General features: G+C 46.3%; 1 protein-coding gene across 2 annotated transcripts in view; it reads left to right on the top strand.

The window, feature by feature from the left end:
* OSBPL5 (oxysterol binding protein like 5) overlaps nt 1-23,617 on the top strand; it is a 970,364-nt gene that overhangs the window by 910,213 nt on the left and 36,534 nt on the right. For both annotated transcript variants that reach the window (XM_078682923.1, XM_078682922.1), the window contains 2 exons: nt 4,228-4,366; nt 13,023-13,140. In XM_078682923.1, the coding sequence (XP_078539049.1) occupies nt 4,228-4,366; nt 13,023-13,140 (257 nt within the window). The remainder of the gene's footprint in view (nt 1-4,227; nt 4,367-13,022; nt 13,141-23,617) is intronic.

The following is a 23,617-nucleotide window of genomic DNA, read 5'->3' as shown; positions in this document are numbered from 1 at the left end:
ATGAAACCTTAAACTAAAGGTAATTCATCTTTCTACACAGACTTTTTATCAGTGGAAATGCCATATTTAATAGGGACAATATCACAAAACTCTGAATGCACTTCTAGTTTTATTTTCACAGTTGCCACCATATAAATAGCTGTTGTTAGCAAAATTGCTAAATCAGATTGCTTAGCTGGTCACCCAGAGGTTTTCAGACTTCGTCTAAATCTCTCACATGAAGCTACGGTTCTCAACCTGTCTCTCACACTTGTAAATTTAAAAAAAAGGTTTTTTCGCTTGGTAAATTCGTACCATCCATCAGAATATTGTAGCTAAGCCCATATCTAGCCTACAGGTTTAGCTCATGAGCGATGCCTAGTACGCATCCTTGGTCCACATTCTCTCTTCCCTCTCTCTCCTGATGATATATTGTCATTATTTAATACTATGGACATACATATGTAGCTGATCCTCATGAATGCTACGTTGTTAAAGCCATCATAACTTTCAATACTCTGACACATTTTCAACTGATCCAGGATAATTCTTAATGAACAGTGTTGGACCTGGCCCTTTTGGCAGGGTCACACCCAGATGTTTGCCTTCTGTTGCTGGACCTGTTTTTGCTGCATTAGGATTCTGTGCAACTATTCTATCCTAACCAGTAGTAAAGTGCTTGGGCTTTCTCTCTAACACATGGTGCAATTGGCATCTACTTCATTGGTACACTTGAATTACTTGTACGTCCATAGTAAATGGTACCCAGATCCTGTAAATTAAATTTAGAGTTGACAAACTAAACCTTTTGCCAGGCCTAAATATGACTTGTTAATACTTGTAAGCCACCCATAAGGTAGGCCCTAAAGGTTCGTAGGGCTGGGTGTATTGAATTTGAAAAGTAGGACATGTGTACTTAACTTTTACATGTCCTGGCAATGGAAAACTCCTAACGTTGTTTTTTACTGTTGTAAAACCTATCTCTCCCACTGACTAACACTGGGTTTCCTTATTACATTTAACAATGCTAACTTTAGATGGGTAGCAGATAGAGATATGTGGTTTACACTCAAACAAATTGTTCTTTAGAATACTCTTTAAAGGTGAAGCCGTCACTTTTAGAAAGTTGGCATCTTTTTGTACCTTCTGCTAATGTCCTGTGAATGGCTTTTCCGTTGGGGCTTGTGTGTTTCTTCCAGATAGTAACACAAAGAGTGCTCAGTTGACAGGATGGGCCATTCTGGTAGGATGACTGGGGAGGGGTATACACAGCCCCACTCATACTTCAAACTGCTTTGTCTCCTGTACACACAATGGCACTAGATATCATGCCTGCCCTTCTTTTTGTCACCCTAGATAATTTGGAGCCTGGACTGGGTAAGGGGAAGAACTTTCCAGACCCAGTTGTCGGGCTAGGACAGGGAGTCTGTGTACCAGGTATAAATATTGGACCTCCAGAGCGACTTATCAGAACACTCTTGGATCTGTGGCGGTTACAGAAGAAAGACTGCCCTGCTGCCAGTGGACCACCCTGCTGCTTGAAGGACTGTGTTGCTGTCTAAGAAGGAAGATTTGACCTGTTTGCTCTTATCCTAGGCTACCCAGAGTGACTCTAATGATCAGTTGGTTGACCTCCTGTTTGAACTACAGGGACACAACAAACTTCAGAGGCCTCTCTGAAAAAAAGCCCAGCTGACCTGCTGCAACTGGACATTCAACTGGACCTGTCTGAACCCTGCTGCTGGCCTCTGCTGGAGTGAATCTTAATACCCAAGAGACACCCCATCAGGTCCTGGAACCTTGTCTGGCATCAGTGAGCTATCCGCCTTAATGAAAAACATTTTTAAAAATTGAATTGTGGGCTCCTCCTGAAAGCAAACAAGCACATTTGTACCAATACTCTGCCACATGCGAAGACCGCCAACGTGAAGTTTCAGTGAAACCTGCTCATCGTGCCAACAGGGACCTCTATTGATGACTAGCAAAGCAAGACCTGCATCGTGAAGACGTTGTACTGCAGCGGTTCCAATGAATGCTGCGGGGCCAATGCAGAGTCCATGCACTGGGAGAATTCTCGCTGTAGAGTCTATGCATCAGTCCTCATTTGGGTTGCCCCGCGCAGCAGAGGAGATGGGTCTGTTCTTCTGGATCCACAGATGGGCTAGCAGAGCACCTTCAGGCCCACTTCCTATGGTCCAGGACTGGGGTAGCACCACTTGGCAAGGTAGGCCTGACAGGCGGCAGAGTCCAGGTGCTTGGTTCAAGGTAGTTAGAGCCTTCTGTTCTTGAGGCTCTAGTCAGTAGTCCAGCCATCTAGCCCTCAGAGTCGCCCTGGGTTCCTGAGTTCAACAGATGCAGGCCCAGTCCTTCTTATCCAGGCAGGAGGGCAGCAGGTCAGCACAGCAGGCAGCTGGCCTTCGGGGCAGCAGTCCAACAGAGTGGCAGTCCCTTTAGCAGCACAGACGTCCTTCTTCCTGACAGGGTCCACAGGTCCAGAAGTGTACTGAAGAGTTGATAACTGAGGGCCAATATTTCACATCCTTTGAAGTGGGAGAAGGTACTGGAAGTTTGCCTTTGAAGTGCACAGGTATTCTGACTACCCTGCCCTAGCTCCAGAGTAACTACAGGGGGTATGAGGCCCTATTATGTAGAGGCAGGACACAGCCCCTTCCAGTGTAAGTGGGGGTGCCCCATTCCACCCTCCCATCCTGACAGTGATGGCCCATCCAAGACCACCTAACCTCTCTATTGTGTGTGGCTATCCAGTAGGAATACACAAAGCCCAACTGTCAGCAACATCCAGTTATGTGACCCAGAGACAGTCTGCAGGCACTAAATGGCTAGGCCAGGAAAATTAAAACTTTCTGTAAGTGGCATTTTCAAAATTCTAATTTAAAATCCGACTCCACCATAAGGTAGGATTTTCCATTATAATTCCAAAGACACCAAACATGAATTGGGTGCCTGCTCCTATCTGGAAGTTACATCTAATTCAATGTATAAGGTAACCTCAATGTTATCCTATGGGAGAGGTAGGCCTTGCAGTAGTGAAAAACGAATGTAAGAGTTTTTTTCTAACAGGACATGTGAATCTTAAAGTACATGTCCACCTTTTTAAATACACTGCACCCTGCCCTCTGGCTGTCCAGGACCTATCCTACGGCTGACGTATAAGTATTAAAAAGGACGATTTGGGCCTGGAAAGAGGTTTTTCCCAGCCAGGTTGACATGGCAGTTTAAAAGCTGCACACACAGGCTGCAGAAGCAGACCTGAAACATGTTTAAAGGTCTACTTAAGTGGGTGGCACAATCAGTGCTGCAGGCCCACTTTTTGCATTCAATTTACAGGCTCCGAGCACTGGTAGATCCACTTTACTAGGGACTTACACGTATATTAAATATGCCATTTGGGTATAAGCCAATTCTACTATGTTTTAAGGAGGGGGACAAGCACTTTAGCACTGGTTAGCAGTGGTAATTTGTGCAGAGTCCTATGGCCAGCAAAACAAAGTCAACAAAACAGGAGGGTTGAAAACAAAATATTAAGGGGAAAACCACTCTAAGGATGCCCGATGCTGTGTGTTTCCCCCAGAAACTGCTGGGGAAAAGGTTAAACACAATGGGAATCCTGCAGCATTTTACCATTTGTTCAGAGGACCATCAGGGTTCCACTCGTATTGAGAAGTTACCCTCCGGCATTTACTGATGCTGCCGGGGACGAATAATGGCTATGTGAGTGATAAACTCATTCCCGTCCAAGGTAATTAACGACACTTCAACTGTTACTCTGTAATGAAGCTTCATAAATACTTTGTGAAATAATGCAATTAAATTATTTCAAATTTTAACTGCATTTTGAGATTTAAGACACAACTTGCTATAATTAACTGGAATAAGTATTCTGATGAAAGCCTGCTTTGAATCACATCACTCTGTGTGTGTTTCACCACATGATAATGATGGGTCTGCAAGGAAGTTTAAATGATTCATAACACTTCTATTGTAGTGGAACTGGATGTATAGAAGTGGCATTGACCGATGACTTACAAATTTCTACATAATGTGTGTGTATATTAATTTGCGTATTTATTGCATTGCATTTCGTTGTATCTTTCTAACAATGAGCAGATGGTGGGCAATTGATGTGACCTCTTTCCTGGGCATTCCTGTCCACCCTGCTATCATTCTTCATAATAGCTCAATGTAAGGCTTAATATTCAATATTATTCTTCCCATCATGCTTTGCAGCTTGCGCCCCTGGAGCCTGCTGAATGACATTGCACAATTTGAGAAGGATGGGATTCTTCAAACCGTGGAGCGACACCTACCTTCCAGGCTTCCCTCTCACAAAGCTTTGTGCATCAAAAGGCTTGTAACACATCACGAGGTAATTGAAAACCTGATACATTTAGCCTCAGTCCAAATCAGCATGGTTTTACTCTTTTATATAGCACTCTGTTTGCTAAACGTTTATTGTGGTGAAAACACAAATTTACAACTCTGCCTCGGCCTGATTTGTGATACGATGGCAAAATTAGTGCAATTTTGTGTTACTTTTGTTATATGAAATTCTCGATTCTATGATATGACCACTCATTGCGCCATCACACGCCGTTTGCAGTAAAGGTTTTGTGGAAATGTACCATTTGCGGTTACATTTTCATTGAAAGCACTGGAGCATCATGAACAGAATGTGAGCACTTGTTAGCCATGCTTTGGTTTTTTGTCCCGTTAACCGCGAAATGCATCCACGACTTTAGCATTTTGAGCTAAGTACTTACCCAAACTCCAGTTTTTGCAGACCCCTACTGTTTTTTGTATTTCATAATCATTTTTATTGAGATTTTAGAAGTCAAATAGTAGAGAAGCAGTACAGAAAGAAGAGGAATACTTGCATATTGGGATATGAGGAATGGGAGAAGGTACAAAATGATTTGCTATATAGTCATAGTGTCACGATATTCTAGTATCATGACAAAAATAATATTATCAAAGTATGATAGTACCATAGGGGCCAGGGACGAATGAAGTGCTAGGAGTGTGTTGCCAGAGTATTATGCAGTGGAATACCCGAGAGTAGTATCAGGATATGGAGATAGAGAGAGACAAGATAGAGAGGACAGAAAGTAAGGAAACAGAAAGAAGAAAAAGCTATGGTGGAGGGGTAGATATGGAGAAGGTTGGGGGAAAGGGGAGGTAAGCTAGGGAGGGGGAGTTAGGCAGAGGGTGGCAGAAGGGATGAGTTAGCATCTATGGTAACCTGGAGTTAGAGATGGATGACTGTAGTTTTGACCAGATTTTTTGTTTTTTCTTCGATGGATATTTTGGGTAAGTGTTTAGAGAGTTATCATTCCCACTGGTACATTGGACCCATTCCTACCAGGTGTGGACTGAGAGTTTAGAGAGGTCCTTCCATTCAGACAGAATAGCTTTTGGACCGATTGAAACTAGTATTTCCCATAAAATACTTCCTTCATTGTCCAGACGATGAGCTGTTTCTGGAGGGAGGGAACCTAATACAGTAGAGGCAAGATCAGGGGTTCAGCATGTCCTTAGGATCCGCAATATGGTAGCCCCAAGTTTGGACAAGACTTTTCTTAGAAAAATGCAATCAAGGAACATGTGCTGTAAGTCTCCTGTCACTTTTCCGCAGCTCTAGCATTAGTGCACACCCCTACTTTTAACCACAGTGTGTGGACACAAGTTATCAATAGAATATTATTTTCATCTTACAATAAAAAGAAAAGCCTCTCCTCTTTATACACAAATATCAGATCTTAAACTTAAAATACATTATTTTGGAAAAAAGTTAAGATATTTTTTTAAAATGCATACAAAATTCACAATCTTTACCTCAACACAATACACAAGGAATTCAAAAGCTAACTGTTTTATAGTCTGAAAATAAACACAGTGTGTGTGGCAGGTTAAACTTCAACTAGTGACAGATTTCTATTCTGCTGAGGTCAATATTTCACATGACAAGTGAAGCTTTTTGAAGAAACACTTAGGTCATATTCATAATTTCAATTTATAATCAGAGGTGGGAAGTGGATTTTGCAAAGCCCTAGAAAGCTTGCAAACTTAAAACTAGAGCGTGTGTGGGTATTCAAATACGTTTGCATGACCTGTTCCCAACCTGGAAACAATCGTCTCATCAAAGGTAGACGTAAATTCATTTCCCAGGGGAGGAGAGCACTGCAGAAATTGATGGTGGTTGTAAGAAAATCGGATTCTCCATCAGGATATTATTGTTACAATAGAGGAAAAAAAACAGCAGTTACATAATGTGAAAGAATTATTATGCACATTTGTACTTTGTGCACAGCTGTTAATGTGGGAAAAGTACCATATTGAAGTGGCATTCGAAAAACGTTTTGCATAAGTGCTCCTGGAACCCTGTCACGTCTGCAGGTTTCCAAGACTGCTCTTGAAAACCTTGGTGACGTATTAAAATGTGTAAATCTGCACCTTTCCGAGATAAATGTAGGGTGTAGATTTCTAAATCATTTGAATTTGGCCCCTTATGTTCTACGTTTAGAATTTCCACTTATGAATAGGGGATTCAAGTGCTCTTGACCCACTCAATGGGGACAGCACCCCCTTGTAGCATCGTGCTATAAAGAACCACAGACACAGGTTCTACTTTTAAGGAGCTTTATTCTCTGTTACCTGTCTTTACCCTGTCCCTACTCTAACTGCCTCTTCCCTTGTCCGTCCCCTCCTCTTCCTGTCCACCCCCTAAGCTCCACCCACAACCACTAGTCTGCTAACTTCACAACATCTCCCCCTTTTGTAACAAACAAAACAAACATATTGGCTTCTCAGTCCATTTCTTCAATGAGTCTTTTGGGTGGACGTGTGTCGCGATGAGGTCGTGGTGACCTAGCTCTCGGACCAGCATTGTTCATTATCTCATGGACAGGACCCGTGGTATCACGATCATCTGAACGTGGTTCTTCTGAACTGGGAGTGTCCATTTCACTCACCACGGTTCCAGTGGTGTCTCGTGATAACTTCTTGAAATGCGAAATGTTTCTCGTGACTCGCCGATGCTCTGATTCCGCAGTCAGCATTGTTCCTTTCTTTTTCGTGATTAGCAAAGGTTCATCCTTGAATAGGCAGTCGGTCTTCCTTTGCTGTTCTTGATTGACGAGAACACGGTCCCCTTCATGGAAGGACAGTGACCTCGCTCTTCTCCGGCGGTCGGCATATGACTTCATTCTGTCCTTATTGCGTCTGTCCGTTATCACCATCTCTTGATGGTCTTGTGCGGGCGATGACGTATGCAAGGCCCCTTCCCACGTTGGAATGCGATTCCTCATGGGGCGTCCTAGCATGAGTGTCGCCGGGGACTGCCCAGTCGTTGCGTGAGGGGTTGTTCTGTAGGCTCGGAGAACCTCGTTGAGAGCCACTTGCAGATCTTTGCCCTCCGTAGTAGCATGTTGAAAAGTCTTCTTGAGTGTGGCCATGAATCTCTCGATTGTTCCATTAGCTTGAGGCCAGAGAGGTGTTATCCTGCGATGATGAAAATCCAGGTGTCTCGCAAAAGCTGCAAAGTCTTGCCCGTTAAAAGGGGGTCCATTGTCCGTTTTCACCTTCGTGGGAACACCCCATGTGGCAAAGACTTCATCAAGGACTTTGATGGTACTAAAGGCATTTGTGGATGGTACAAAGTATGCCATGGGATAGCGAGAATGCTCATCAATGATGGCCAACACATATTTGCCAGATGCCAGGGGTCCTTAGAAGTCAATGGCGATCTCCTGCCATACTCCCGGGGGCAACGTGGTCATGTGCAGTGGTGCTGGAGGATCACTCTTGCTGGTGAGCTGACAGACGTGACAGTCTTTCAAGGTCTCTTCTACCAGTTGATCCAGATAGGGAAACCATACTCGTTCCCGTAGCGCACGTTTAGTCGACACGATCCCCCGATGCCCTTCATGTGCAAGGGCAACCACTCCTTGCCTTAGTTGAGTGGGGATCACGATACGCTGGTCTCGCAGTAGTATACCATCAGTGGTGGCTGATAGTTCACCACAGACATGCCGGAAGGCTTGCATTTCTCGTTTGATAATGGGATCAGTCTCTTCATCCTGAGGGTCATGTCTCCACCTGTTGTTTCGAACCCTGCGAAGGACTTTCTGCAGGACGATGTCTTGAGCCGTACTTTCCCGGATGGTATCCATGGGGATAGCTGGGGGTAGGGCTTGGTCAGTCACAAAATGTATGTATTCTTCCGCGATGGATGACTTGGAGACTGACGATGCAAGTGGGTGCCGGGACATATAATCAGCCGGGTTTTCCGATTTGCCAGGTTTGTGGATAATGGTGAATGTGTACTCCTGTAGTCTTAAGCCCCATCTTTCAATCCTTGGGGGCATCTTTGATCGTGGGTTTCCGTAAATGGTGACAAGGGCTTGATGGTCTGTGATTAAAGTGAAATGTTTGCCGTATATGAAAACATGAAAATGTTCACATGCCCACACAACGGCAAGGCTTTCCTTCTCGGGCTGCGAGTAAGCCCTCTCCGGGTCTGTCAGGCTGCGGCTCGCATAAGCAATGATACGACGTTGATCTGAGTCTTTATTATACTGGGCCAGGATGACACCGAGTCCGACGGGACTGGCATCCATAGTTATCTCAGTCTTTCTTTGTGGGTTGAAGTAAGACAAGTGATCCGCAGACTCCACCGCCTTCTTGATTTCCTTGAAGGATTGCTCACATTGAGGAGTCCACTCAAACGGTTGACCTTGTTTGGTCAAGATGCGGAGAGGATGACTGATCGTCGCATAGTCCCTGATGTAGCGAGCACAGTAACTAGCCATGCCTAAGAACGACCTGAGTTCACTGACATCCTGGGGACTCTTGGTGTTGTTCAGGGTCATGATCTTGTCAGGATCAGGTTTCATGCCAGCGCTTGAGAAAATGTGGCCAAAGAATTTTAGTGTGTTCTGATGAAATTCACATTTCTCTTTGTTTAGAGTCAGGTTGGCCTCCAATAACGCATGACAGACACGATTGAGTGCAATATAGCGTTCTCGTAGATCAGAACCATATACAAGTATGTCATCGCTATAATTAAGCGTGTTGGGAATGTTTTGGATAACTTGCCGAATGGCTTCCTGAAATATTTCGGCTGCGGAGGAAACTCCAAAACTCAGTCTCTTATATCTGAACAACCCCAGATGGGTTGCGAATGTGGTGATGTATCTTGACTTTACATCTAGTTCTAGCTGGTGGTAACCTTTATTTAAATCCAACTTGGAAAACACTGTTGCACCATTGAGGGCGGAGATCATATCGCTCAGATGGGGTCCCGGATGTCGTTCTCTTTTGATTGCAGTATTGGGCAGGCGCATGTCCACACAGAGTCTGACTTTGTTGGCCGTGCCCTTCTTGGGTACTATAACTACTGGGGACATCCACGGTGTGGGACCATCCGTGCGCTCGATGATGTCAGCAGCTAACAGATCCTGGAGTTCTTCCTCAACAGCAGCCTGAAGATGGAACGGTACCCTTCGCGGATGTTGAGCGATGGGCCTGACTTGTTCATTAATGTGTAATCGCACTTGGCAGTCTTTCAATTTGCCTAGTCCTTGAAATAGTCTGGGAAATTGGCGGGTCACATCTTGGTTACCGCTAACCTTGAAGAGGATTTCCACTAGGTGAAGACGTTCAGCTGTCGGAAGGCTCAGCAGACAGTCTGCTACTGGGCCCTTGATGACATGGATGACCGCAGAAATGGTTGTGTCCTCGTGCTTGAGGGTCGTCGAGAACTTCCCAAGGCAGGGAAGTGGCTTTTTTGCCATCCACGTGAAAACCCTCACTGGTGCAAATGTCAGAGGAGGACGTGGACTCATTCTTTCATATTCGGTGATCGGAATATAGTTCAAGGATGCACCGGAGTCTAGTACGAACTTTGTGTCATGATTGCCAACTGTGATGTCCAAACGAGGATACGTTTTCAGTTGGTCCGGATCTGCAGCTAAGTTCAGGTATTCGATGGTGTATGCTGAGTCTCGGGATGAAGGTCTCGAGTCCTTGGACGGTGACCTCCGTTCCCACCTGGACTGCCGTGACTCTCTGCTGGAGTGTGACGACCCAGAGGACGGCTCAGTCAGTTCTTGGACAGCTCGCGCATCATTTCTTCGAGTGTCGGACCGGGATGTCCTCGAAGTGCTGTTTCGTGTGTCAGACTGAGATGTCCTGGTTGCACTATTTCGTCTCTCCTTGTTGTATTCCCCACACATCGCTTTGAAATGATTAGTTCGACCGCACTTCCGACACCTCCGGCCCATGGCAGGGCAGCTATCCACATGAGGGTAATCATACCCACATCTGTAACATTTCCTCACTCTCTCTGGTTTTCTCTCTTTCTTCCATGGCTCTCGCCGCTGGTATCTTGACTGATCTTGACGGGAGGGCGGGCGTGACCGCCATTGTCTGTCCCTCGAACTCCTTCGATTGTCGCTTTTGGCGTGGACTCGTCGCACTTGTTCGTGACTCCCTTTGTGTCCCGTTTCAATATCAGCGGCATACTCCTCCGCCTGGTCATAGACTCGTGTCATCTCCTCTATGTCGTCTAGGCTATGTTCTTTCCTCAATAGTCGCCTCCTCAGTTGATCGGAGTGGCATCCATCTATTATTTGTGACTTAATTGCAGCATCTGTTGAGAAATTATCAAATTCACAATGCTTGGCTAGTCTCCGCAGGCGCATCATGAAAGTACTCATGGGTTCTTCCTTCCCTTGACGAGCCGAGTGGAACGTATGGCATTCGTAGTCCACATTTTTCTTGTGAAGAAATCTTTTGTTGAGTGCGTCACGCACTTTGTCATAGGTGTCCGCCTCAGCAGCAGGAAGGTCTTTGATTATTTTGACTATTTCCCGCCCCGCCAGGTTGCGCAGGGCAATCAACTTCTTCTTGTCCGCAGTCACTTCCGACCCTTCGATGTAGTCTTCAAATTCTTCCAGCCATTCTTGCCAACTGGGACCCATGCTTCCCCCAGTGGTCACTTTGAGAGGCTCGGGCGCTCGTAGGTGCGATCCACCTGCAACCTTGGGCTTGACGTCGCCTTGTTGCGGTGGAGTGGCTTCATCGTCAGACACCATGTTGTCCGAGGGGCGTCCCGCTTGCCTCACTGATGTGTTTGTTTCCTGCTATTTACTTAGTCGTCGACGCTTGTCTTGTCACTGCTTGTTTTCAGTTTCGGGTATCAATGCTTGTTTAACTTTAGGTGCCAATGCTTGTTTGTTTGCCAATGCTTGTTTAACTTTAGGTGCCAATGCTTGTTTATTTTGCTCAATGCCTGACTTCAAAATGGCCGCCTACAGTTTGCACAGGGAAGGTGTCCCGAAAGTTGCCTGACTCAAAGATGGCCGCCGTGATCATCCACAGGCACTACTTTCTCTCTCTTCATTCAGCTCTTTTCTTCACCCAGGACTCACCGGCAGTCGTTTTCAGGAGCAGTACCCTCCGGATTCAGCTCCCTCAGGTCACCGCTACCGTCAGGTGAGGTTGGGGTGGGCTCCCACCTTACTTTGCAGGGTCCTCGGCGGTGGCTTGCCAAGTCTCACGCATCGGGCGTGAGATTCTCCGACGTCGGAGCCACTCAAGCTCCGATTATTTCGCGCTCAGAAGCAGGCCTTCGTGGGGCGATCTACCCCAATATTCACTCTCCCCCGACCACAGCAGACATCAGGTTGGGTTGGGGTAGGCTCCCAGCTCACTTTCGGAGTTCCCGCTTCTTCGGTGCCAATAGCGTGCCAAAGCTCACGCATCAGGCGGAGCTCGCGCTTTCGGCGCAAAAACTTCTTCTTTGCTCGAGCGTTTCAGCGCTCGTGGTAGTGGCTCCCTCGGGCTCCCACACTCACAGGAGGGGCAGGGTCATCCACTATTGCTCTCTTCTTCGGCTGGCAGCATCACACAGCAGCGGACCTTTCTCTCCGACGCTGCAGGCGACAGGGTGCTTCCATTCAATTCTGTGGGCTGCAGTCCTGCTTATCCCACCCTCGTCGCCAGTTGTAGCATCGTGCTACAAAGAACCCCAGACACAGGTTCTACTTTTAAGGAGCTTTATTCTCTGTTACCTGTCTTTACCCTGTCCCTACTCTAACTGCCTCTTCCCTTGTCCGTCCCCTCCTCTTCCTGTCCACCCCCTAAGCTCCACCCACAACCACTAGTCTGCTAACTTCACAACACCCCTTGTGGTCGAAAATATGCCCTGCGGCTTAAGCTTTTCCCATTCTACACTTCTTCCTGAAAAGATTCGACCATATGCAACTGGATGTCAGTCACAGCCCTCAATGTGCAATTACTTTAGATATCATCACATACAACATGCCTGTGCATTAAAATCAGACTCCCATTAACATAATTTTGTGAGGCCAGTCAACACTTTCAAGACAACATCTTGGTGAGTCAGTCTGTCAGTCTCCACTGCAACTAGACATCTTGGGAAGAAGAGGAAAATCGATGTTGTAAGTTTCATTTGGCTTCCCACTGCTTTTTAGAAGTTCACATATTCATACTAGCAGCACAAAACTAGCAAACAGACCACTGGTTACATGCCTAATAGCTTGTTTTTATTTGCTAATAAATGTTAGTTTGAACTCTAACGGTAAATGTACACATCAAATGTTATGAGATATAAAACATTTACATATCAAATGTTATTTATTTAAATGTAAAATCCCCTGTTCTTGTAACTGGTGAGCTATTGCAGGTGTCCTGCTATCAGAAACAGTTGAATATTAATGAATAGGTCTCTTCACACGTCTCATATATCCAAACATGGCTAATGCATTTCACATTACATTATATCTAGTAGTGATAAGTGCATTTTGTCTCCCAATTTCTATTGGTCAGAGTGCAGACTTTTTCTGTATGCGAAAATATTTTCTCAAATTCTGTCAATATTCTGTAAAGCAGCACTACGCACCGGAATTTAATAAACTGGTTGGCTTATATGACATAGAACTGAATAACGAATTCTGCTGTGAGAGTTCAGTATGTGTTTTCTTGCCTGGTATCCCTTCTAGAGGCCAATGATCGAGTGCAGACACCGGAAAACAAGTGACCAGCCATCCAACTGCAGCCAAACCACCGAGAGCAGCGGTTCCACACCTGAGCCAGCGCGGGATCTCTCCGATGATGATGGCATGTATTCTATAGCCAGCGATTTCTCTATACCTTTGCGGTTTTCTTTTTAGTAACTAAAACAAGGCACTTGAGATTAACTACCTTACCAGAAATAACATTTAGATTGAAATGTTAGTATTTTGTCTGTTGACTATTGATTGTACATATTGTTTTCACTATGGACCAGTGATTTCAACTTTTCTACAAACTTATTATCTTGCTGATATGCACTTTTCAGCATGAACTTTCAACACCAAGATTTGCATAATGAAAGTGGGTTTCCTTTTTATTCTACCAACCTTCGTTGAAAAAGGAAATTGTAATATCAATGTACCATCACACCTCCCCCCGAGTACCTTTTTTTGACCATGTTCGCTATTAAGACCAATTTTCTGCTATTGCAGTTTTATGCTTGGTTCCTGTGCCATAACATGACATATGAAAACTATAAGACAATTGAAAAGACATTCTTCACAATGAGAGATAAGAAACCATATTGTTGAACCTTGACAGTAACTACATTTATCCAAGAAAGGGATTATTTTGCTCCTAGTTTTTTAAAATTATGACTTTCTGCTAAGTACCACTCAGATAATCTACAGTAGAAGACGTTCATGGATAATTGAATATTTAAAGGTAAATAAGTTGCAGCCCAAACTTGAATTACTTACAACAGAAATCATTTTTAAAAAAAGTCAATGTGAGGCACAAGAACCATTGGCCCAATGTAAAACCTGCTTTAGTTTCATTCTGCAGCTAACTGGTGAGGCTACTGTCAGTGCCTACCACAAAGTGAGCAAAAACAAAACTGTAGAAAACAGTAGGAGGTAGTTGTCAGCCTTCCGTGATCTAATAAGTGAGAATAGTCTCTTCCACCAGCTAGTTTCCTCTCTGGGGTTGATAGGCTCACACCAGAGGTCATTTTGAGTATGGCAGATTTTGGAGAGCTGGAGGCGCTTCCTCCACCAGCCCACTAGTGAACTTTTGGGATTTTTGTTTTTGCTTTAAATGCTCCTTTGAAGCGGGGTTGGAGGGTGGGCTGAGCTGGGATGGCTAAGATGGTGGTCGCTCTTTTTTGAGCTCCTGCATGGCTCCCAGTCCTTAACTCCGGGCATTGGTGCTGGTGCACTGCCTGCCCTTCATCAGGCGGCTTTGGAAGACTCTGGGGCCTGGGAGAGTACAGACGAGCTGTGGCAGCCCAGCATAGCTGCTGTCGAAGGTGCAGCAGACGAGCGGCCCGGAGGTGAGGCAATCGCCATCATCAGTGATCAGCACATGACCCCACTGCCTTTCCGAGTCCATGCTACATCCCTTGGATGTCGTACATGAGCGCTGGCAGTCTGGCCCCATCCTCAAGATCATGGCCCCACCCAGGGCAGCTGTGAAGGGAATGGCATGAGAGGCATGGCTCCATTTTGTTCCATTCTGGGCACCTCATCGACCCACAGAGGGGAAGAAAATCCACTGACTAGCATCCCGCTGTTGCCCCTGCGATGGAACAGTCAACCACATTCCCAAACCCAGTCCCCCACCCCCTGAAATGCAACTGGGGCCTTTTAGGCAACAGCTATGAGGGGAATGGCCACAGGAGTTTACAGGGCCCAGGAAGTAGGCTGGGCCGGTTGAAGCTGTGGAGGCAGTGGAGAACCACACTGATGTGTGCCAGGAGCCTGAGAGCCACCTATCACTGCCCTGTAATGCCCAACAAGACCAGAAAGCCCTAGCCTATACTGTACAGGACCGTCCTCTGGTGAGCATCATCTGCCTGTACCGCCCGCACCTGTGATGCTGCAGGGCAGGAGGGCCGGAAGTCGCAGGAATTGCATGCAGAGGGGCTACTGGAGAGCTGGTGGACATTGCGCAGTTCCCATCTTTGTTATGGGGCATGACAAACCTGCGGTGACGCCAGAAAAATCCAGGATCCACAAGTTCACAGTCCCTATGGGCTGAAACAATAGGGAGCCATGGCAGAGACCCTCAGGCGACCCAGACACGGGGTGGGTGAACTACTACCATTCTTCAAGTGATCCAAGTCTCACACTCGGCCCTCGAGACCAATACATGGGAGGTGCGATCGATATGGCCCTCTAGCATCAGGATCTCCTCAATAATACAGCTAGGGTCTTTGAGGATGAAGGGCGTAAATATCCGAAATGGACAACGCAGTGTGTGACCTCAAAACTGATCTGTCTTGTCTGACTTCGTCTTCCATGATCCTCACTGCCACAGCTGAAGACACCGAAAATCATACCCGCAGAAGCAATATCGGCTATGTCATGTTTTCTGCAGTAGCGGAGGGATCGTCAACTGCAGTGTTTTTGGAACAATGGATTTGATCCTGGATTGACCCCCTATGGCTGTCTACTTATTTTTTAATTGAACGGGCATACAGGTCTCTGGCCCAAGAAGTGTGTCAGTTATATTACACCTTGCCCGCCAGTACCACCTTATTCGTGTAGGTTTGTTAGGGATCGGGGGGCCTGAATTGGGGTCTTGATGACCAGATTCTGCCCACTATTATGGTGGTACCAAAGGGGATGATGGACGGAGTGCTTGAGCAAATCAAACACTCACCCCCCAGTCAACTGATCTGGGTTTAATCCATCATCATTCTTTAGCTCACTCCACAACCCCAGTTCAGACATGGTCATATGCAAATTAGTCTGACCCTGTGCCTCATGCGAACAGTCCAGCCCGAACTGCCTAGCCATGTCTTCCCTGGACCGGAAACAAGCATCCTAGGACCAGTTTCGGATTCATAATCCTCATCAGACAGGCTATCTTGAATCCATGGTAGAGTGAGCAAGGCACCCACGTCTGAGCATACCCTGCTAACTTAAGGCGAACAAAGCCATACCAAAGGGGATGATGGACGGAGTGCTTTAAATTTAATATTACAAAGGTTGCAAAGAAGACCTGGACATAAGTAAAAAGCGGGTCAGGAGAGACATAAAGAACACTTTCTTGCAAGTTGGTGGTTTGAAAATCTGGCCTGGATTTATTATGGAACTGCATCTCTGAACGCAATCACCTCCAACGGATTCAAGGAGATGAGGGCCGTCGGGGAGATTAAGCGAGCTATTACTCAGTCACATGGCTTCGTTTTTTATTTATTTTCTCGGCCCGATTCACGGACCCAGTGTGAATTCGGCCGATTTTTATATATATATATTTTTTTTGTCATGCTTTTTTGGGGCTGGGGGTCTGTGTGGGACCCCCTGAGCAGGCCTAGGGGGTCAGGGTGTTTCTACCCTGCCCCCTTTTCTTGTTTTTCATCTTCTTTTTTCTGTTTTCTTGTGACTCGGCAGCCAGAGTGAAGCTCGTGCCCGGGAGAAGTCGCGGCTCCTCCTCGGTGCTCAGATGTATACATTTTTATTTTTTGAATTTCTCAGCAACTACTGAACGGATGTACACCATTTTAAAAAAAGGAGTGCTTTATGAACCAAGAGCTAGCTTTGTGCCAAATTTGGTGTAATTCTGTTCTGCAGTTCGGGCTGTAGCTGTGTCTAAAGTTCCTATGGAAATTAACATAGGGAAAACACATTTAGGGACCCCCATTTTTTCTCTGCCCCCGCTTGACGAACCACCCCAAAACTTTCAAGACAGGAGCTGACTAGAGCGCCCCATTTGAAAAATTTCGCAAAGATTCGTCAAACGGCGCCAAAGGCATTGGCAAAAGAAGAAATGCTTCTTGAATAGAAATGAGGCTTTAACTATAACTACCAACTGGCGACTTGGTAGGGTGGCACACTGTTATTGACACGTTGTGAAGTGTATTTAAAAATGGTGGTTTGCATTGGTTTACGAGCGTGAGCAAGCCGTAATGGCGAAACGCGCTGTTTATGCACTTGCTGAATAAAGTGACTGCATGAAGCCTGGGTGTCCGAGTGTTTCCTTTGACTTGAGGAACTTATGGCAACTTATGGCAAATATATATATATATATATGCCTCATTATATATATATATGCCTCAAAAGCGTAATTAGACCCTGTTCAACGTTAGCGCTCTCCCAGGGTAGCGCGGTGCATCTTCATTCGGCAGGACCCAGCCGATATATATTCACACAGTTTAGTCACTAGGACTAATAAAGAAGGCACTCGCTCGTATTTTGGTAAAAAGTTTACAGCGCCTTAATTCTTGCCAGACCCAACGCGTGTCACCTCTTCCAAAGGCTTGATCACGGGATGAGGTCACCTGACAGGCTTGTACTTTTATATTAAGCACGCATTCACTTTCTATGTTTTTTTTACAAGTGTATTGTGGTTAGTGAAGTTTATAGTATATTTAGAGTGATATATATATATATTTATATATATATATATATATATATGCTCCCTTTCCTTTTGCTTAACCAAGGAATAAGCACTCACAGAGAGTATGTAATCGTTATTTATTCATAATGCATGCAAACACACAGCAGACGCGTTTCGGCTAACGCCTTCGTCAATGTTGTTAGATGCGCCGGAAGCGACAGTTTTTCAAATCTCACAATTTGCTCGACATCGAAAATGGAAATGGTGATATGCTACTACAAGGGTTCCGCCATCTTAACATGTAGTTGTAGTTATTCTTTTTTTTTTTACAATTCTTTTTATTAAAACAAGGCATCAAGAAAAGACACAGTACAGAGGAGTCATGTTATGGCAAATATAACACCCGCGGGGGTATAGGAAACCAAAATACAGACATGTCAGAAATCTTACGGGGATGGGGTACATCAAAAATATATTTATTCCAGGGTCCCCATATAGAGGCCCACTTTCGAGGGCGGCCTCTTGCCATGAAAACAGTCTTTTCCCGGAACATACTCCAGTCTAAGTCATTTTTCCAGCTCTCAAGGGTGGGGGCTGTTTGGATCCCCAGTGCTGGGCAATATTCCTTTTCGCTATCATAAAACTTAATGTGACCCACTGTGTTTGTGCAGAGTTAAGTGCAGTGGGTTCCCATATGTTGAGGAGGCATCTTCTCGCCTCTGGTAGCAAAGAGACCCCCGAAACCTCGTGTATATTGTTGTGAACCTTACGCCAGTACTCCGTGATATATCAACACTCCCAGATGATATGGATGAACGTCCCCACAAGACCACACTTCCGTCTACACAATTCGGTATTAAACAACCCCATCTGTACAAGGTGGGGCCCGTGACATAGACCGTGTAATATTTAACTGAATGAGCCACAACCGTGCAGGAATGGCAACCATTTTTGGAGAGGACACAGCCGATTGCCAGTCTTCATCATCCAGTTCTATTCCGTCTCGCACCCACTTATTTATTTATTTATTTATTTAAGAAGCTTATAGAGCGCACAGCTACCCCCAACGGGGGTGTCCCGGCGCTATAGACTGCAAGCTAGAAAGGAAAGATGCTACTAGGAAATAGTGAACAACTAAGTTTTCAATTTGCTACGGAACAAAGGTTCGGAGGAGACAAACCTAAGATCCAGTGGGAGGCTGTTCCAGAGTTTAGCTGTAACTACGCCGAACGCTCTGCCACCACTTCTAGCCCGACGAAATCTGGGCACCACCAGGAGGCGTAGGCTGTTTGATCTCAAAGACCTGACAGACTGGGACAGTTTGAGCCTCTTTCTTAAATATCTTGGGCCTAACCCATTAAGGGCCCGGAAAGCAAAAATCAGAGCCTTGAACTGAATGCGGCGGGCAATAGGAAGCCAATGCAGCTTCCTCCGATATGATGCCACCGAGTGGCGAAAAGGGATATTGCCAATCAGTCTGGCCGCAGCATTTTGAACTATTTGTAAGCGTTCAATTTGGTACAAGGGGGCACCCGCATAGAGACTATTGGCATAATCTAGATGCGATGTAATCAGGGAATGAATAATGGTTTTACAGGAATCCAGTGGGAGGTATGGAAAGATCTTCCTGATCATACGCAGTTTGACGAAGCAAGCTGCTGTGACCTTGTTGATTTGTGATTTGCAGGAAAGTGCGTTATCAATTTGGAAGCCCAAGTTTCGAGCTGTCCGAACTGGGACCGGAGGAGGATTGAGTACAGTTGGCCACCACTGAATGGCAGGCAGCGCGGTTTTCTGATTAAAAAATAGCACCTCCGTTTTGTCGGTATTAAGTCTAAGATGATTGGAGGTCATCCAGGAGAAGATATTAGTGAGGCTGTGGCGAAAATTAATGAAATTGGTGTCAGAGTGATCTCTAAATGAAAACACAAGCTGAATATCATCAGCGTAGGAGATCACTCTGACCCCCCAAGATTCCACCACCTCTGCCAGTGGGGCGAGATAGACATTAAAAAACAGGGGGCTCAAGGCCGAACCCTGAGGCACTCCGCAAAATAGAGGTTTACCCTCAGATTCAAATGGTCGAAGAAAAACCTTCTGGGTCCGACCTGAAAGGAAAGATCTAATCCAAGTCAACACGGTACCTCCAATTCCGATCTGACCTAGCCGATCCAACAGTATCTCATGAGATACTGTGTCGAAAGCGGCGGAGAGGTCGAGGAGGACCAACATGGCCTCCTCGCCCCTATCCACACACTCACGCATTGTCTCTGATACCTCCAAAAGAGCAGTCTCGGTACTGAAGCCTGTTCTAAATCCAGACTGCGAGTCATGTAACAATTGGTTGGCTTCTAAATAGTCCGTCAATTGCTTCTGGGCAGCCTTTTCCAGTATTTTTGCCGGTTTAGGGAGGAGAGAGATAGGCCGGTAATTATAAAATTGCGAGGGATCCGCCTCTGCTTTCTTCAAAATTGGAACTAACATTGCCTGTTTCCAGGCCCTCGGAAATTGACCCGTGCATAGCGAGGAATTCCAAATAGAGAGGAGTGGGCTGATCAGTAAAGGGGCAAGATTGCCCATCACTTTGGCAGGGACCGGATCTAAAGGAGACCCTGATTTGCATTGGACAAGAAGACTTAAGGCGGCCTCAGTAGTGAGCTCTTTAAAAGACTTAAGCGAAACTTTCTGACAGTCAGGGTCACTGACCGAAGGGGGGGCCGGAACAGGATTGAATGAGGAAGTTAGATTAATGATTTTGTCCTGAAAGTAATCCGATAGCCCGTTACAGAGTACCTGGCTAGGGGAGCACTGAACCATCATCGCGGGGGGGTTAACAAAGTCCTTGACAATATTAAAAAGTGTTTTAGTGGAGTTTTCTGCATTCTTAATTTGTTGGGTGAAAAAATCTCTCGTAGTGGATCGTTTTAATTTTTTTAAATTTTTTAGGGCATTCTTGTAAGTCACTTTAGACTCAGCATCATATGTCTGCCGCCATTTGCGTTCCAGCTGTTTACAGCGGCTCTTTTCCTCTCGCAAGGCGGGGGAGAACCAAGGGGCAGAGGGCCTCGATCTAGAGGAGGTGATAGGTTTTAATGGAGTAATGGCATCAATGGCAAGTAAAAGAGAGGAGTTGTATTTCGCCACTTCTTCGTTAAGGTCCTTTGAGAGAGGATCAAACTGATAAGAAAAGAGAGGATCAACGGCAGCACGTGTAACTTTAAGCCATTTTCTCCCTATTACCCTATCAAGAGTAGAGGGGATGGGTAGTAAGGGAGGAGTAAAATCAAAAGGAAGGAGATAATGATCCGACCAGGTAATGGGAAGTGAGGGGAGAATAGTGATCCCCGGATGGTTAGTGAATATTAAGTCAAGAGTGTGACCTGCTATATGTGTCGGGCCCTGAACTAATTGGGACAAGGTGAGTCCCTGCAAGGTCTCAAGTAAGTGAGAAGCTAGTGAACAGGAGGGATTATCAATATGAAGATTAAAATCTCCTTGCACTATAAAGTGCGAATGTCTAAGGGAGAGATCCGCTATCATGTGTAAAAGGGTAGTTAGAGATGAAGCTAAAGCATTGGGGGGGTTATATACTAAGATGCCAGCCATAATGGCCGTAGCCGAATCAAGGATAGTAAAATACATGGCTTCAATAAGCCCAATATTAGATAGTTTCTTAAAAGTCAAATTGAGATGTGACCTTAGGATGATAGCAAGACCGCCACCAGTTTTGGCGTTATCTCGATTAATCCCTACCAATCGATAACCTGAAGGAATAGCTAAGTGAATATCAGGTTTCGAGGTGTCTTTGATCCAGGTCTCCGTGAGAAATAGGATATCCCAAGCATGGGTATCGAGTGACATACAGATCTCAGTAGCGTGTCGAGGAAGGGAGCGACAATTGATCAAAGCAGCCTTCAGCATGAAAGGGTGGCTGGGGCATTGTGTTGGATTAGAGTGCTGAGGGGGCCTCTTCGACCAGGGGGTAAGCATGAACTCACAAAGTGAGCATTTAAAAGGGTGGCTTTCAAGGCTGAGTGGGCAGCAGAGGGCAGCTGGCGAGCAAATACCTAGTCTCAACTTAAAAAGTTGAGTTCTAGTCCAGCTGATCTGTCTAGTGTTGGTACAACTGACAGGGGGACCGGCGCTGGTCGCGGGCCAGGCGCGGACGGGCGCAGACGGGCTTGCCTTAGGCGCGCCCGCTGCGCCCGTCCGCTGCGCGGACGGGGAGTCCCTTTGTTTTTATACATGCTGGAGGAGGGTGGGAGGCGTCCAAGAGCTGGACCGCTACCCTGCCTCCCCCTAAGATGGCGGCTAGCCCTCTGACACCCGGCGTCAGCGCCTCAATCGGCTGCGCCGGGAGGGAAATCCAACCCCGAGAGCCTTGGTGCGATGCGAGTCTCGGACCCAAGGATCGGCAGAGTAGGTAGATAAAACTGCACCGTTAAAATATATACAAGTTTAAAACATCAAATGAATAACCAGCAAAGTGTATAATTAAGAGGGATAGAAGAGAAGCGCCCCCGCGTTCCGCCTCAGGGGAAAGTAGCAAGTAATCTGCGAGTACGCGGGGTTTAGCGTCTTAAATAACCAGGGAGGGCGGGAGGCGTCCAAGAGCTGGACCGCTACCCTGCCTCCCCCTAAGATGGCGGCTAGCCCTCTGACACCCGGCGTCAGCGCCTCAATCGGCTGCGCCGGGAGGGAAATCCCTCAACTCCCCAAGTTGATCCGTCCTGTGGTTAATTAGCTTCTTATAGATCAGGGAGATTGTTTTTTCGGGGAGGTGACCATCTAAAATTCTATCCTCGAGAGGCGAAGCCTCCGGTAGGTCCGTGTCCACAGGCAGGGCCGCCTGTAATGAGTGTTGAATTTGCGCATAGCTAAAGTACTCAGAACTCGCCAGCACAATTTCAGCCTGCATTTCCTCAAATGACTTAATCCTCCCCTTGCCCCAATGTCTTTAATGGTGGAGATCCCTATCAGATCCCACTTGTCAAACCCTCTTGTCTTCCAAAGCTTACCCAGCCGCTCCGAATCAAAAAGTGGGGTAGCTAGCGTCAGTTTGTCCCTCCATCCCAAAGAGCTTGTGGCATCGTGCCAGATCCGCACCGCATGCTTAGTTGGCCCTGTCAAGTCCAACTTCGTTGGCTTGGAATACAGTGCCCTATTGTAATTACCTCCAGGGAGGAGCCATTTATCCATAGCGTATCCGGGATTGGCAACGGGGCAATATGTTCCATGATTGATCGCGGCCAGCTGGGTAGACCAATAGTACCGTTTAATAACCGGGAGGGCAACGGCTCCATCATACCAGGGGAGCGTCAGCTTAGCTAAAGCAATACGGTATCTGCCCTCCCATAAAAGACTACGCTGCAACCCTTCCACCTCACAGAAATAACTGTCCGGCACTACATCTAAGGTATTCTGAAGGGCATAGAGAAAACGGGGCAGAGACATCATTTTAAATAGCGCCGCACGCCCCAACAATGAGAGTGGAAGTTTCCTCTAGTTAGCAATATCACTCTTAAGCCTCTGCAAAGGGGGAAGGAGATTCTTGGCATATCTGACTGCTGGATCAAGAGAAATTAAAATCCCCAGATACTTAAACCCGCCCGTATTAATTTGAATGAGACAGTTCCGCGGAGGGACCGGGGGCTCCCCTTTAAGTACAAACAGGGATTTCCCCCAGTTAATGGAGAGCCCAGAGTTCTTACCAAAAGAGGCCAAGACATCACACACGACAATGAGGGACTTCCGAGGAGATGTTAAATAAAGCAGAATATCGTCCGCGTACAAGGAGACCCGGTCCTCTCAATCAGGGGACAACCGAATTCCCCGGATAGATGGATCCCAGCGCACCCAAGTCGCTTGGGGCTCCAGGGCCAGCGAGAAAAGGTGGGGAGAGAGAGGACAGCCCTGCCGAGTGCCCCGACCAAGACAAAAGGACACCGAAACCCTATTATTAACGACTATTTAGGCAAGTGGCTCAGTGTATAGTAAGCGCACCCAGCCAATAAAATCAGGGCCAAATTCAAATTTAGTCAGGACTGCCCACAAATAGGACCATTCCACGGTATCAAAAGCCATAGTTGCATCAAGTGAAGCAATTACGGCTGGTTGCTGCAGAGTGTGGGCCCTGGCTATCACGCCATGCAACCTGCGTAAATTCAGGGCCGTATTTCTGTGGGGAATAAAGCCCGATTGATCTGGGTCGATCAGTCCGCTGACCACTTTCACCAGTCTA

The sequence above is a fragment of the Lissotriton helveticus genome, chromosome 3_1, assembly GCF_964261635.1.
Source record: "Lissotriton helveticus chromosome 3_1, aLisHel1.1, whole genome shotgun sequence".
Taxonomy (NCBI): domain Eukaryota; kingdom Metazoa; phylum Chordata; class Amphibia; order Caudata; family Salamandridae; genus Lissotriton; species Lissotriton helveticus.
Note: the sequence above shows the minus strand (reverse complement) of the source record. Positions and strands in the feature narration are given on the sequence as shown.